The 15,612-nt window shown below is 38.1% G+C and overlaps 1 protein-coding gene across 2 annotated transcripts in view; it reads left to right on the top strand.

The window, feature by feature from the left end:
• The window catches only part of atp8b2 (ATPase phospholipid transporting 8B2), a 32,713-nt gene that overhangs the window by 12,722 nt on the left and 4,379 nt on the right, over window positions 1–15,612 (top strand). For both annotated transcript variants that reach the window (XM_059340206.1, XM_059340204.1), the window contains exons 11-27: window positions 35–231; window positions 1,391–1,511; window positions 2,018–2,105; window positions 2,347–2,381; window positions 3,022–3,181; window positions 3,304–3,492; window positions 4,317–4,432; window positions 5,216–5,380; window positions 6,271–6,382; window positions 7,314–7,419; window positions 8,809–9,070; window positions 9,730–9,913; window positions 11,409–11,632; window positions 11,740–11,823; window positions 14,031–14,276; window positions 14,403–14,541; window positions 15,447–15,577. In XM_059340206.1, the coding sequence (XP_059196189.1) occupies window positions 35–231; window positions 1,391–1,511; window positions 2,018–2,105; window positions 2,347–2,381; window positions 3,022–3,181; window positions 3,304–3,492; window positions 4,317–4,432; window positions 5,216–5,380; window positions 6,271–6,382; window positions 7,314–7,419; window positions 8,809–9,070; window positions 9,730–9,913; window positions 11,409–11,632; window positions 11,740–11,823; window positions 14,031–14,276; window positions 14,403–14,541; window positions 15,447–15,577 (2,559 nt within the window). The remainder of the gene's footprint in view (window positions 1–34; window positions 232–1,390; window positions 1,512–2,017; window positions 2,106–2,346; window positions 2,382–3,021; window positions 3,182–3,303; window positions 3,493–4,316; window positions 4,433–5,215; window positions 5,381–6,270; window positions 6,383–7,313; window positions 7,420–8,808; window positions 9,071–9,729; window positions 9,914–11,408; window positions 11,633–11,739; window positions 11,824–14,030; window positions 14,277–14,402; window positions 14,542–15,446; window positions 15,578–15,612) is intronic.

Here is a 15,612-nt window from a genome sequence, read left to right on the forward strand (position 1 = left end):
ATATCTGATTGTACTTTTGTGATGTTTCTGTCAGATCTTTGGCTTCCTGGTGTGTATGGGTGTGATTCTGGCTGTGGGGAATGCAGTGTGGGAGAGAGAGGTGGGCTCCCTGTTTCAGAGCTATCTGCCCTGGGACCCCCCTGTGGACAACTTCCTGTTCTCGGCCTTCCTCTCCTTCTGGTCCTATGTCATCATTCTCAACACTGTGGTGCCCATCTCTCTGTATGTCAGGTGAGGAGAAATCTGAGACACACTGTGCAATAAAATTGTGTAGAATCAATCAATCAATCAATCAACTTTATTTATATAGCCCTTTAAGACAGCGTTAGCTGATACAAAGTGCTGTACATGGCAGGACAGACCCAAGGTTATTATAGTTAACGAAAACTAACGAAATAACGCAAACTAGAATTGAAAAAACATTTTCGTTAACTGAAATAAAAATAAAAACTAGAGTTTTTAAAAAAAACGATAACTAACTGAAACTGTATTGCGTGGTTACAAAACTAGCTAAAACTAACTAAAATTATAGTGAAAATGTCCTTATTTTTCGTTTTTAATTTTCGTCAACTTTTTTCATTCATAATTCAGTGTTTCTATTTGAACATGCAACACATGGTGAATATGTTTACTGAGACTGGGACGTTTACACTCCAACCAAAATACAAAACAGTTAATAACCTTATTGGGGCTGAGATGATAAACCAAAGGAAATAAAGGCAAAATTTATTATGACCACTTTGAATCTGGCACCCAACACATAGCCCATTACAAAAAAACTAAAACTAACACTAAAACTAATAAAAACTAAACTAAAACTAAGCATTTTCAAAAAATAATAAGTAAACTAAAAACTAGAAAACTCACTCTTAAAACTAACTGAATTTGAAAACAAAAATTCACAACGAAATTAAAACTAAAACTAATGAAAAATCCAAAACTATTATAACCTTGCACAGACCAACAATAAAAACAATAAAAACAAAGAACAAGCAAAAACAACTAAAACAAAGCAAGTCTCGTGCTGGGTAAAACAAAAAACAGTAAATAAAAGTGGGTTTTAAAATGAATCTCAATTTTAAAATTAATCTTAATTTTAAAAAACCACAAAGAACAAGTAAAAACAAAAAATAAAACAGAGCAGAGGCTCATGTTGAGTTAAAAGCCAGTGAATAAAAATGGGTTTTAAGATTCCTTTCAAAAGCGGACAAGAATGGTGATTACAGGAAAATATTAAACACAAAATCTCAGCTGAATTTGAAGAATTTTGTCCCCCTCTGTCTCTGCGACTGAGCTTCAGTGTTTGAGAACCTCAGCTGGCACTTCGTCAGATGACTTTTACTCTGCTGTTATTTTAACATGTTCCCTTTCTCACCTCTCTGTGTGTCAGCGTGGAGGTGATCAGGCTCGGTCACAGCTACTTCATTAACTGGGACCAGCAGATGTTCTGCTCACAGTTTAACACAGCAGCCGAGGCCAGGACCACGACTCTGAACGAGGAGCTGGGTCAGGTGGGCTTCCATACTCACAATAGAGAAGATAGAGCCTGTGTGTGATATTGATATTTGATTTGCTTGTGCAGTTTTTGTTGCTCTTCTGATGCATAGTTAAGTTATTTTAAATTATTTCAAATATAAATTTCTATTACTTTTTTTATTAGTTCTGCAGTATGAGACGATGGAACGACTTCTTACTGCACATACAGTATAAAATGCAACTGCAGAATAAAAAGAGTCAAAATTCAGAGTCAAAGAGGCTTCACAGATTGGCTATAATTAGTGTCAGTATATGAAGTCTTAAAATTCCCCACCTGCATACATCTAAAAAGTAAAACCAAGTATAAAAAACAAGTATGTTTTAGGTGATTTTGGTCTAGTTAAAGGTTTTCTTTTTAATTTCCCAATATGCAAATATTTTTAGAACACAGCTTTAGTCTTACTTTTAGATTTACACACATTTTAAAACTTTGTCTATTTAATTTCAGATTAAGTCTGAATATTTAATTTATTTCCTTCAGGTTGAATACATCTTCAGTGATAAGACTGGAACGCTCACTCAGAACATCATGAGCTTCAATAAGTGCTCCATCAATGGACAGACTTATGGTAAGTGCACACACACACACACACACACACACACACACACACACACACACAGAAACACCTCTGGCAGTGTAGTACTAAACTGTAAAGCTAAACTGTATTTAAATGAACTTTAACTGACTTTATGGAATTTATGGCAGAACGGTAGTATTGAATTGCATTTGTTTGTACAGGTGTACCTAATAAAATGAACACTGAGTGTAATCACCTAACATATAGTCTTGTGTTTGTCTGTTACTGTCAGGTGAAGGAACAGACCCGTTGGGACCTCAACCAAAGGTAAGCAGACTTTTTTTTTTTACTGAAACTCATGTTCACATGCATTCATATGTATGTACCACAGGCCGTTTAAAAAGGAGGATGTGGCCAATGTGATTTGGTTTGTGGCCTTCCATTTTGAAGCCTCGAGTCTGGCATTTTGGCTGTCCCCATCTTGTTTTGTTTTGAAACTATCAATTGAGACCATAAATGTACCAGGAAAGTGTTTACTGAGGTTATAAATCAAGTGGTTTTCTCTTAAACTTATATACAGTTGAACTTCTTTTTATAACCAGTGGAGTCGCCCCCTGCTGGCCATTTAAAAGATTGCAGGTTTAACCCATTGAAGCCTGGAAAGCGGATACGTCATATTGTAGTATTTGTATAAGCTCTCAAATACTTTTTGAATTTCATTTCTATCTGCTACAGAGGCTGAAAAATCTATTATTTAGTATAAGCGTTGACACTTCTGTTGCATTTCCAGAAAAACTTCAGGTTTTAGGGGCTTATTTTAAAATCGCCCAGAGGTTTTACAGGCGTTTTAGGCGTCGATGGGTTAAGGCACTTTTAAGGCCTTAGAAGCTCCATCCACCTCTTTATACATTCTGTGGTACAGTTTATGCTGTTTTATCAGATTCCCTGACTTTCCTCTTGTCTTCAGAGATTGGACTTCACTCCCTTCAACCCCCTGGCGGACCCCGACTTCTGTTTCTATGATGACACCCTGCTGGAATCAGTGAAAGTCGGAGATGCGCACACTCACGAGTTTTTCCGCCTGCTCTCCCTCTGTCACACCGTCATGAGTGAGGAGAAGAGCGAGGGTGAGCAGGGGAAGGGGAGAGGGGGATGTGGGATGTCAAATGGCAGCGAACATTGACACCAACGTGCCATCTGCCAGTTATTTATCATCTGCTATCTCTCATCATTTTATCCGTCTACCCAGGAGAGCTGATTTATAAGGCTCAGTCTCCAGATGAGGGCGCTTTAGTGACGGCGGCTCGAAACTTTGGCTTTGTGTTTCGTTCCCGAACACCCGGGACGATAACGACCACAGAGATGGGACGAACTGTCATTTACACTCTGCTCGCCATACTGGACTTCAACAACATACGCAAGAGGATGTCTGTTATAGGTGCGCAGGGATTTTATTTTTCGGAATGCAAGAAATGTGGATATTTGTTGGTGTTTATTTTAAGTAAACAACAATTGGGTAAAACAATTGGTCTTAAAAATCTGGATTAAATTATTATTTATTATTTACATGTAAAAATACAATGTAACAACTGCAGCAACTGAAAAAAAATTCCACAGGGAGTCTGCGTAATGTGTGCATTCTCCCTATGTTTAGCTTTATTTTATTTTCTTACTTGCAATACGCTACAGCAATCAGCACTTGCAGCAGAAAACAAAATGTTGGGTGGCCAGGGACATAAAAATTTGCTCAACCTTAATCACTTTAAATCTGGATCTTGGACTAATTACACTTTTCTTTTATACTTTAAATGCCATTAACACAAGGAGAAGTGTCCTTCATTGCAGTGGACCCATCTGATGAATTGCACTTTTTATGTTTTAATCCAAAATATGTATTTAAATCACGTTCTCCACTAGCACATACTGACAGGACATTGGCTATTACTCATGTTTACATTTTATCCCTCAGCGAGATTTTACTGTGCGTTCCTGTGATTGGTATTCTTGCAAGGTGCTGGAAAACTGCCCAGAAATCACTGGTCATAAATCACCCTTTGCCTTAGCAACAACTTAGGTATAGCAACAGAGCAGCGAGACCAGCAGGCGCTCAGGACACGTTCATACATCAGCGCCACAGACAGCTTATGTCACCCACCTTATGCAGGAGCGACATTTGAGGCTGGTTATTTGAAGGTGATAAAAGAGTTTTAATAGATTGTTTGATGTATTTTGTCATCATTGCACTCTGTTATTCATTTTCAGTGCGTAACCCAGAGGGCAAAATCCGTCTGTACTGTAAAGGAGCTGACACTGTGCTGCTGGAGAGACTCCACCCCTGCAACCAGGAACTGATGAATATTACCTCAGACCACCTCAATGTGAGTAAACACACAAAACACTTAAACTGCAACCATTAATAGGTGGATGGATCTATACCGCCATCTAGTGTCTCCAAACGTGAACAGCTAAAAGTGTCCAAGCCTTTAGTAGGTATTTACTTTTTTTTTCTTTTGGAAGATGCAAAAAAAAATTTTTTTTTAATTCCAACAGGAAAATAAGTAAATGATTTATTTTAAAAATAATAAATAAATTAGAAAAAAAATAATTGAAATAAAAAATTAATAATAATAAAAGTTTTTAAATTATTATAAATAGATAATACTTTTTTTTAAATGAATATAGCTAGATAATAAATACATAAATAAATAATGTAATTATAGGGGAATTAATATAAAAGTAAACAAACAAATAAGCATGTGCAAATAATATGTATGATGTTTTTTGTTTTTATTTGCTTCTTTATTTGTTTACATTTGTATTAATTCCCCTATAACGCACTTTATTTATTTATTATCTATTTTTATTCATTAAAAAAATATATCATCTGTTTATATTATTTTTTAAATTAATATAAATAGATAACAAATACAAAAGTAAACAAATAAAGAAGCAAATAAAAACAAAAATATCAATATATGTCACATTTTATCAATAAATGAATGCCAACATTCATTTTTTAACATGATTTTTGATACATTTAATAGACATATTCATTTAATAACAAGTCATTTTTTATTTTATTTTTGGCAGCTTCCATCCTCATGTCAGAATGTGTCAATATGTTTGTGTTTTTACGTGTCTGTGTATTTATCGGGCTCTAGGAGTATGCCGCAGACGGTTTGCGGACGCTGGCGCTGGCCTACAGGGACCTGTCAGAGGACGAGTGGGAGTCGTGGTCAGAGAGCCACCGCTGCGCTGACAAGGCCGCCAGCTGCAGAGAAGACCGTCTGGCAGCCGCTTATGAGCAGATAGAACAAGACATGATGGTGAGTGACTTGTTCTGAGAGCGTGCATCCATCCATGTGTGTCGTTCTGTCTGTGTGTCTGACATTCATTTTCTTTGTGTGGAACATTAAATCATTCCTTGCAGACTTTATGCAGACTTCCTTCCGCCACCAAAATAAAAATGTCACTTTAAAAAAGGGGAACTATGGGGTGGTCGGTAGCGTAGTGGGTTACGCAGGCGCCCCATGTGTAGAGGCTACAGTCCTCGCTGCAGCTGGCCCCGGTTCGAGTCCCGCATTGGACGGCCCTTTACTGCATGTCATTCCCCTCTCTCTGCCCCCTGTTTCCTGTCTCTCTTCAACTATCCTGTCCATTAAAGGCATGAAAAAGCCCAAAAAAATACATTTAAAAAAAAAAAAAAAAAAGGGGAACTATAGGTTTAGTTGGAAGCATCGTCCAGACTAATGGGTCAGGGGAAATTCCTCTTTCCTTTTTTTTTCACTGAAAAGACACTGTTAAAGCTCCTCAGTGCAGGATGTAGTTTTATTAATGAACTAAATTGATATTAAGCCATTGATGGCTCAACACACTTGAGATATGTTCTGTACTGTTGTTTGTCTTGACTGTGCGTTCATGCTGTTTGTTTGTTGTTTTTTTCCTGTGCGACTATGCATGTATGTCTGGGTGTGTTTATGTGTTTGTCTAAACTGGGTATTTTGAATTGTACATATTTTTTTCTTTTTATATTTATATTTTTAGAGACTCTTAAATGTTGCACTTACTGGAGAGCACTTTGAATTTCGTTGTACATGTGACAATGACAAATAAAGACCTATTCTATTCTATTTTGGTCATACAATAGAAACTGCTTTTATTCCCTTCTTAAATTTCCAGCCAGTTTGATAACTGGAATGTATGCCTGTGTGTCTAGCTCCTGGGTGCCACAGCGATAGAGGACAAGCTGCAGGAAGGCGTCCCTGAGACCATCGCTGTTCTGTCGCTCGCCAACATTAAGATCTGGGTTCTCACTGGAGACAAGCAGGGTGAGACCTACACTTCTACATAATGCTCTTTAAGAGCTTAGTTTGCATGCAGTTGCTTAAAAAGCAGCATCATTTGCAAAGGACTACACAACGATAAGATAATAAAGCACAACATCTATTCTGCAGCCTTGTAGACTGTGAACAAATATCCCACAAACACACCAGAAAAGTTAACAGCTTGGATCTGATATTTGTTTAATAAGTTTTCTATGGTGAACCTGCAACCAGCCACCATGATGTAATTGCAGATACTTGTGGTGGTACATGCAAGAGTAGAGTAAAAGCACAGACCAACAAATAGCATGCAGGCAGTAAAATAAGATCATATTTCTCACACATCGTTAGCCTCATAGCATAATTGCCTAAGTCATATTTTGGCCAAATTGTGATATCTGCCTAACTTTACTCTCCTACTACTGCTGCATCTTTCTGCCTTATTGCCTATGTTCTCAACCTATCAGAACACTTGTTAGAGTCCAAAATCACTTTCTGCCTTAGTCATCTCTTTGACTGAGGCAATTTTGCCGCTACATACAAACCAAACTACATTATTTATATGTAAGAGAAAAATTGCCTTAGTCAGGGCATATTCTGCCTAAGTGACTATTATCTGTTATGAAATCGATGTGGTTCATTTTTTATGCAAACTTGTTGACACTTCTATTTGAACTTACTGTTACAATATCAATTAAAAATACCAATGGGCTTACTAAAAATTGTGTTTTTTCTTGTTTTCCAAAAATGTTCAAATATGACTTAGGCAAATATGCTATGAGGCTAACGATATGAATAAAGATAAATGATGCTTAACTCAGCTCTTGAACCAACTATAACCTGTTTTTGGCACCTTTGCTCTTTATCATAAATCTTCAACATCACAGCTGAAATGAATAACTGCACTCTAGTAACCCTCTCCCTTTCTCTCACACAGAGACGGCTGTCAATATAGGTTACTCCTGCAAGATGCTCACAGACGATATGACCGAGGTGTTCATCATCAGTGGACACACTGTCCAGAGCGTGCGGCAGGAGCTCGGGTCAGTCGAAGTCTCTTTGTCTGGTGTCTCTGTTTGTCTACACTGTAGGATCCACACTGAACTAAAGTTACAAAAGCAAGGTGTTTGTCTGAAAAAGCTAAGAATTGAATGCATGATTGGTGTGATTAGGGGAGGTAGCACTTTGTTCTAACCTCCTACAAAAAGTGTCATTTTAAGTGTCAGTTATCAGTCAGTTCAGTGAGTGCTTAAATAGCTTGTAGTTTGAATATATAGTAGTTTCCTTCAATAAGTAAACTTGATTCCTGTGGTCCATGTCTAGTACCTTCAGGTTGAATGGACTTATTGTAAGTCACTTTGGACAAAAGCGTCTGCTAAATGACATGTAATGTAATGTAATGTAAAAGTAAACATTCTGTCCTGTCATGTTTAATGCTGATGGATGCTAGAGCAACACATTGACACAGTTCTGCCTTTTCTTGAATTTCACTCATCTTTGACTCCATAATGAACACCTATAAAAATGAATATTTCTTGCACTGGAGATTTTTGTAACTTCTTCTGTAGTGCAAGGTGTATGAGCACACACTGTATTTCCCATCATCACGGCCTTTTAAAACTTTGCATGGCCTGAGGATTGCATACTACGGTTCCCGTAGCTTATGTGAATTGCAAAAAAATGAGTTTAGTTTATTGCCATTACAACAGATGGTGTAGGGAACTTACCTTGGTGAGCTCATAGTGATACGGGAAAGACACAACACAACAAAGCATATTGATGAAACCTTAAAGGAGACATGTTATGCTTATTTTGAGGTTATATTTTGGGTTCCTACTGGAACATGTTTACATGTTTTAATGTTCAAAAAACAATATTTTTCCAACATTGTCTGTCTCAATATACCTGTTTTCATCCTCTGTCTGAAACGCTCCATTTAAGCACCTGTCTCTTTAAGCCCCATTACAGAAGAAGCCCAGCCTGCACTGATTGGTCAGTGTTTTTATAGCACCTAGACCAAAAAGGCATTGAAATCTTACTTTTTACAATGTGGAACCTTTAACTTGATAAAACATTTTAAAATACTCTAAAGAAGACACTGATTTAAACAGAATGTGTCCTTTAAAGTGCCAAAACATTACCATTTTTGAGTCAAATAGCCAAAACATATATGAAAAGCAACACCATGATGCCATATCGGTGTTTTTCGTGTACAGGTCTCTGCAGTGACTTGCGTGACACAATTAGATAAGCCAGGGGCTGAAACATCAGCAGTAACTTCAGGGTCCTATTTCTGTCTCTTCTGGAGAACAAATTTCAGCTGTTCCTGTTTTTTCCATTCCTCTTTCACCACTCTTATTTTCTCTTTTGGTTGTTATTTATGTCACAGACATAGCCCTGTTGATCTTCAGTTTGTTTGTCTTCCTCTCCAGGAGGGCGAGGGAAAGGATGATCGAGCTGTCGCAAGCCAGAGATGGAGGGAAGGAGGAGGGGATGGAGGGATGTTTCATGGCTAACGGGTTTAGAGAAGGTCAAGAAGGAGATGGTACGGGAGGAGGAGGGAAACAGCTGCAGTGCCCTCCTCCTCCTCCTCCTCCTCCACCTCCTCCTCCTCCACCTCCAACTCCAACTCCTTCCAACCTCATGGACAACATCTCTGGAGAGTTTGCGATCGTAATCAACGGTCACAGTCTGGTATGAATAACATGCCCACATGTACATAGTGCACTGCAAAAAAGCCAACTTGTATTTTTTGGCCTAAAACAGTGATTTAAGTTGGTAAAACTTGGAAATATAAATTATTGACATTTAGGGCAATAATGTAAGTTAGCACAACAAAGGAAGCCAGTTGTCTGCTCAAAAACAAGTTGGTGAGTTGTTGTTACTTATATCTTTAAGTTGGGGTTCACAACAAGGGACAATAGTTCTGCTAACTCTTATTTCTTTGTTGTGAAATGCGGGAAAGCGGTGAAATTCGGTCATTAGCGAAAGCTAGCGGCTAACTGATGCTAGCTGCTAACTGATGTTAGTTAACTGATGTTAATTTTACAATGTAAAATTATAATTTAGTACAATTTACAGTTGAGTTGACAAAAATCTGAATTCAGAGTTGAGCAAACTCAAAAACAAAACTTAAAATTTTATTGAAGTTTGTTGCCTTGAAATTTTGAGTTCACCCAACTTTTCTCTATTTGCAGTGTGTGAACATACACAAAACAAGCAGGGACCATGAAAAATTAAACTGGAAATATTAAGTTGCCTGAAATATTCTTCTTAAAGTGCTTTTGTTCCACAGCTGCAGCTTTAACCCCGTACAACTTACTCTCAAACCTCTCCACTCTCTCTTCTGTTAGGCCCATGCACTAGAAGCAGACATGGAGACGGAGTTTGTGTCGACGGCGTGCGCGTGCAAAGCAGTGATCTGCTGCAGAGTCACCCCGCTGCAAAAAGCTCAGGTGGTGGAGCTCATAAAGAAACACAAGAAAGCCGTCACTCTGGCTATCGGAGACGGAGCTAACGACATTAGCATGATTAAAAGTGAGTTATGCAGACATGAAGGATGGTGTGGAGGAGAGGAGGAAGTGTAACTGTAATCACTGTTAAGATGGAAAGGAAAGAGAGAAGTAACATTTAGCCACATGGCCGCCACTGTCTACCTTAAGAAAATGGAATTTTTCCAGCAGAAGTGTAGTAAAAGATGTTTATCTACAGTCATGGAAACAAATATTAAACCATTGTTTTATTCAATTTCTTGTTTATTTTAATGCCTGGTGCAACTAAAGCTATATTTGTTTGGACAAATATAATGAAAACAACAAAAATAGCTCAAAAGAGTTTAATTTAAGAGCTGCTATCTAGCCATTTTCCATGATTTTTTTATAATAACCGAAATCATTATCAAGAAAACCATGGAAAATGGCTAGATATCAGCTCTTAAAATAAACTCTTGTGAGCTGTTTTTGTTGTTATCATTATATTTTTCCAAACAAATGTACCTTTAGTTGTAACAGGCATTAAAATGAACAAGAAATTATAGAAAACAAGGGTGGTCTAACCATTTTTTCCATGACTGTGTATATTGTGTTAGTTGTAGTCACGAAGGTTGTGTTGAAATTTGTGTTGCAGTAGGTGTGATGTCCTCATCAAGTTAGGAACAGAGAAGAACCCACAGGTTCCCACTCATTACCCTGTGCAAACATTTGTCAAACCTACAAAATGTTATTTTAATTCTAGTGGAACCAAATATCTTGAATATTCCTATTTGATTTTTTTTTTAAGTTGCAATGAGGTGTTACAGAATGACACTAAGATGTTTTTGTAACTGCAAAGCTGCTCAAGTGGAAACAAACAGAGGTTTTGGTTAAGCCCATAACCCAATGTTCTCTTTTTCGTAATGTTTGTAATATTGTGTTTTGTAAGTGTTGCAACACCTTGTGTGTTTGTCTGTGGATGTACGTCATGTGTAAATGCAAATGTGAATGTTTTTCAAGTGCAAAGCAGAAATACAGCCATGCAGTGATGGGTGAGGCTGGTTCACATCCTGTGTTTTATGCTTTTCAAATCTCCAAATTAGCATTTGTTTTTCTCACTCGTGTGAAATGTACCACAAGTAAAAAGGAATAATAATAATAATAATACACAATTTACTAATGCACTATAGTTGTTGTTTAATCAAATCAAATAAAAATATCTGGCTGGTATTTATCCTGCCGATATACAGCTTAGACCAGACTTTGTCTTTCTAACCAGCTCTTCTTCTTCTTTTTTTTTTTTTTTTAACTCTTATCTTCTGAAAACTGATTGCAGTGCATATCAGTTTTCAAAATCCATGCATTTACGATATTTATAGCTCCAGTTCTGGACCATTCCTAATGGTATACTGGGAGAACCAGAAGCTGTCCCAGACCCAAAACAGACTTTTGTTTACAGACAGTTGCTATGTAAGCCAAAAGCCAAAGTCAGGTGTTTCCAACTAGAGCCAACTTTATGTGGCTTACATTTCTCTCTTCCTCTCTGTGTCCATCTCCTCCAGGTGCTCATATCGGCGTTGGTATCTCAGGTCAGGAGGGGATCCAGGCCGTGCTGGCCAGTGACTACTCCTTCTCCCAGTTCCGCTTCCTACAGCGCCTCCTGCTGGTGCACGGCCGCTGGTCCTACCTGCGCATGTGCCGTTTCCTCTGCTACTTCTTCTACAAGAACTTTGCCTTCACCATGGTGCACTTCTGGTTCGGCTTCTTCTGTGGCTTCTCAGCCCAGGTCAGAGAGTGGAGCTCATGAGGACATGTTTACATCAACAGTTAGGGGTTGGGAAATCGGTAATCAGGACTTTCGCTTTGTTTGTGTCCATCTCTTCTCTCTTGTAGACGGTGTATGATCAGTACTTCATCACACTCTACAACATTGTCTACACGTCCCTCCCTGTGCTGGCCATGGGGATATTTGATCAGGTCTGTTCAAGTATAGTGTGCATGCTGCAATCACTATTCTTAGCCAGGACAACAGTACATTAAAGAAAGGTGAAGCCCTTGCTAGCCATTTGCTACACTAGTGAGAGATGTCAATGTCTGTCTTTTGGTTTGTTATCCTATCACTTTGGATCAAACTGAAATGTTTCAACAACTAATGGATAAATTCCTGTAAACTTTGAATCGGACCAAGTGGGTCTGAAAAGCCAACGTGGAAGTGCCTTAAACTGGCATACTTTAAAATGGCCAGCAGGGGGCAACTATGCGGGTTGTAAAAAGAAGTCTGATTGGATTGAAGTCTATGAGAAAAGGAACCTAACTCTAAGATGATCTCTTATTTCAGTAAACATTTTGCTAATGTGTTTAAGGTCTCAATCGTTAGTTTAAAGTCTTCTTCAATACAGCATGATGTTATCTTTGTGTAGCAGACAGCTTTCTGCTCTTACACTCTGCGTTGTGTTGTGTAGGAATAAGTGAGACATAGTTTAGTATCTGTGGGGTTTATTCTTTCACAAAAAACGAAAAAAAACACAGGCGTTACACATAAGAGCCACACAGCCACTCTCCACTCTCCGCTTTGAGCACACACAGCTCTTTTTTAATTTCATTCACAATAAATGGTATAGCCTGTAATATACTATAAATAATATGGCACTGCATAAACTCTCTTACTAATCTCCCATAGTAAAAAAAACCCTTTTCACCCACATATCTCTCAAAAAAACCCAGGCGTTACACATAGGAACCACACAGCCACTCTCCACCCTCTACAAGAAAAAAATAAAATTTAAATTTACATAAACCACAATCAAACTACACATGACACATGAGGTAGCACAATTTCAAATTAGCATAAAAGAGAGAGAACAAAAAAAATGCTTCAACTAGCATAAGGCTGAGTTAGCTAACTCTGAATGCATAACTAGATTTAATGTTCAATTTATAAGTTGTAAGTAAACTGTAGGCTTGACCAACAGGTTCATAAGCTTGTTACATAACAGTATATGTCAGCAAATTGTGGTTTTGAACAAAAAAAAGTGAAGATGAATAGAAAAAAGGAGAGAACGCTTCATTTCATGACTAACCCGCTTTGAGCACACACAGCTCTTTGACGCTGGGTGGTGCAACGCCAAAACAATTCCCCACGGTACAAAAAAGGCATGCCTTGATAATCACCATAGGAACTTTTTTACAGGCGGAAAATAATTATTTTTGGGGGAAGTTCACAACACAACATTTTTGGGGGAAAACAAATAAATGTAACCTAGTTTCTACATTTGTAATTTTTTGTCCCATTTATAGTAAAATAAAAAATAAGAAGGGTCTACTTTCGCGGCTACCTTATAACTGAGAAATTGCTTCCACAGTGCACCACAGTGTGTTTTTGTCTTAAAACCTTGACCCTTTCACAGTGTGTTTTCAGTTCATAAAGGTAAACTAAAACTAAAAATGTCTTCACTCTTGTTCAGCGTTGTACTTAAAGGAGTCCGCTGTTCATTTTGAGATACGGATGCATCTTTCCTACCAACCTAGCTAGCTAGCACTAGCATTAAATAAGAACTTAGCCTCCTCCTTTCACACTCCACCTTCTTATCCAAATATGGTCACTTCTGGTTCCCAAAAACAATGATAGCACCCAAAAAGCTCCAGGCTCCAGAACAGTAATCTACAAACCGATGATGTTACGGTGACATTCATGGTCTCCAGAGGGCTGTTTGTATTGTATTTACTGTATAAACTATACAGTACAGGCCAAAAGTTTGGACACGCCCATCTCATTCAATGTGTTTTTCTTTATTTTCATGACTATTTACATTGTAGATTCTCACTGAAGGCATCAAAACTATGAATGAACACATATGGAATTATGTACTTAACAAAAAAAGTGTGAAATAACTGAAAACATGTCTTGTATTTTAGATTCCTCAAAGTAACCACCCTTTGCTTACTAGAATATAAGACATGTTTTCAGTTATTTCACACTTTTTTGTTAAGTACATAATTCCACATGTGTTCATTCATAGTTTTGATGAATTTACAATGTCAATAGTCATGAAAATAAAGGAAACGCATTGAATGAGAAGGTGTGTCCAAACTTTTGGCCTGTACTGTAGGTAATTATTTTGATTCAGTCCAACACATCGCAGGGTAGTCTTATTATCTTAATTATTGCAATCCCATTATTGCAGGATGTTCCCGACCAGAGGAGTCTGGAGTATCCGAAGCTGTATGAACCCGGACAGCTCAACCTCCTCTTCAACAAGAGAGAGTTCTTCATCTGCATCGCCCAGGGCATCTACACATCAGTGGTCCTGTTTTTCGTCCCCTGTGCCGTCCTATCCGACGCCTCTCAGAGCACCGGCGTGCCCCTCGCTGACTACCAGACCTTTGCAGTCACCACAGCAACAGCCCTGGTCATTGTGGTCAGCGTACAGGTGAGAAAGGCCTGAGTGGTGTTCGCTTTCCTCACAGCTGGCAGCCTCTATATTTAACTTCTGTCTGTTCCATGTTTGTGTACTAACTGTGCTGCTTTTTTTTTTAACATGTGTGTGATGATGCAGATCGCTCTTGACACAGGCTTCTGGACTGTTATCAACCATGTGTTTGTGTGGGGCTCTTTGGGCTCCTACTTCACCATCATGTTTGCTCTGCACAGTCAGACCCTCTTCAGGATTTTTCCCAATCAGTTCCACTTTGTAGGTCGGTCCCCTCTTGTCTTTATTTGTTTGAGACACACACACACACACACACACACACACACACACACACACACACACACACACACACACACACCATCGGCACTGAGTGAGAAGAGGACAAAGAGTCGAAAGAGAAGTCAGACTAACAGAAACCTTTGTTTTATGCATTAACTTAAAAAAAACAACAATTTTGTAAACAAGAAGTATAATGAGATATTTCCCCTGAATCTTGGGAACGGTGGAACATGACGCATCTCATTATGCAAGACGGGTTAATTAAAGAGCTCCAGGACACACACACACACACAAATTCTGGCTCTCCATCAATTTAGGGGACATTACATTTCCTACATTTTCCTTCTCTAACCCTATCCCTTACTGCTACTTGCCATAACCCTGATTTAGTATTCAAGTCATGACCAAGACAATGTTTTTGTCAATATATGTATCTCAATAGTAATTTTAAACACTAATAATAATGTTATTAAAACTAAATGAAATAAGGGTACTCTTTTGGTTTTGAAAAAATATAACTATAAATTATAACTATAAATATATGAAGCAAACATTATATTACAACATATTGTCGGCAAAAATAAGGTCAAATGTACAGTGTAAAGTAAAAACATTTCTGCATTTCTGCCTTGTATTAAATGCCATAAGTGATGAGAATGCCAGAATCTGACAATGATATTTTTATTAATTCTTTATTTTTATTTTGTTTTCTAAGTCATTCCATAGAGGTTGAATTCCACTATTTAGTGAGGAATCGGTTGACCCAAATAACATCTTGTTTACTGTCGTCACCTGCTGAAATCATTGCACTGCACATCTAAAATCTGTGTATGTACAGTGTTTGTGAAAAGACATTTCCTCATGCTTGTGTATGTGTGTTTGTGAGTGCAGGTAGCGCCCAGAGCACGTTGTTGCAGCCAGTGGTGTGGTTAACTATTGCGCTGGCAACGGCAATATGCATAGTTCCAGTTTTGGCATTCCGGTTCCTCAAGGTGGACCTCAAACCTCAGCTCTCAGACACGGTGAGAAAACACAAACAACAAAGTTTCTAACGCTG

Source organism: Centropristis striata, chromosome 8 (genome assembly GCF_030273125.1).
Source record: "Centropristis striata isolate RG_2023a ecotype Rhode Island chromosome 8, C.striata_1.0, whole genome shotgun sequence".
In the NCBI taxonomy this organism is placed as follows: Eukaryota; Metazoa; Chordata; class Actinopteri; order Perciformes; family Serranidae; genus Centropristis; species Centropristis striata.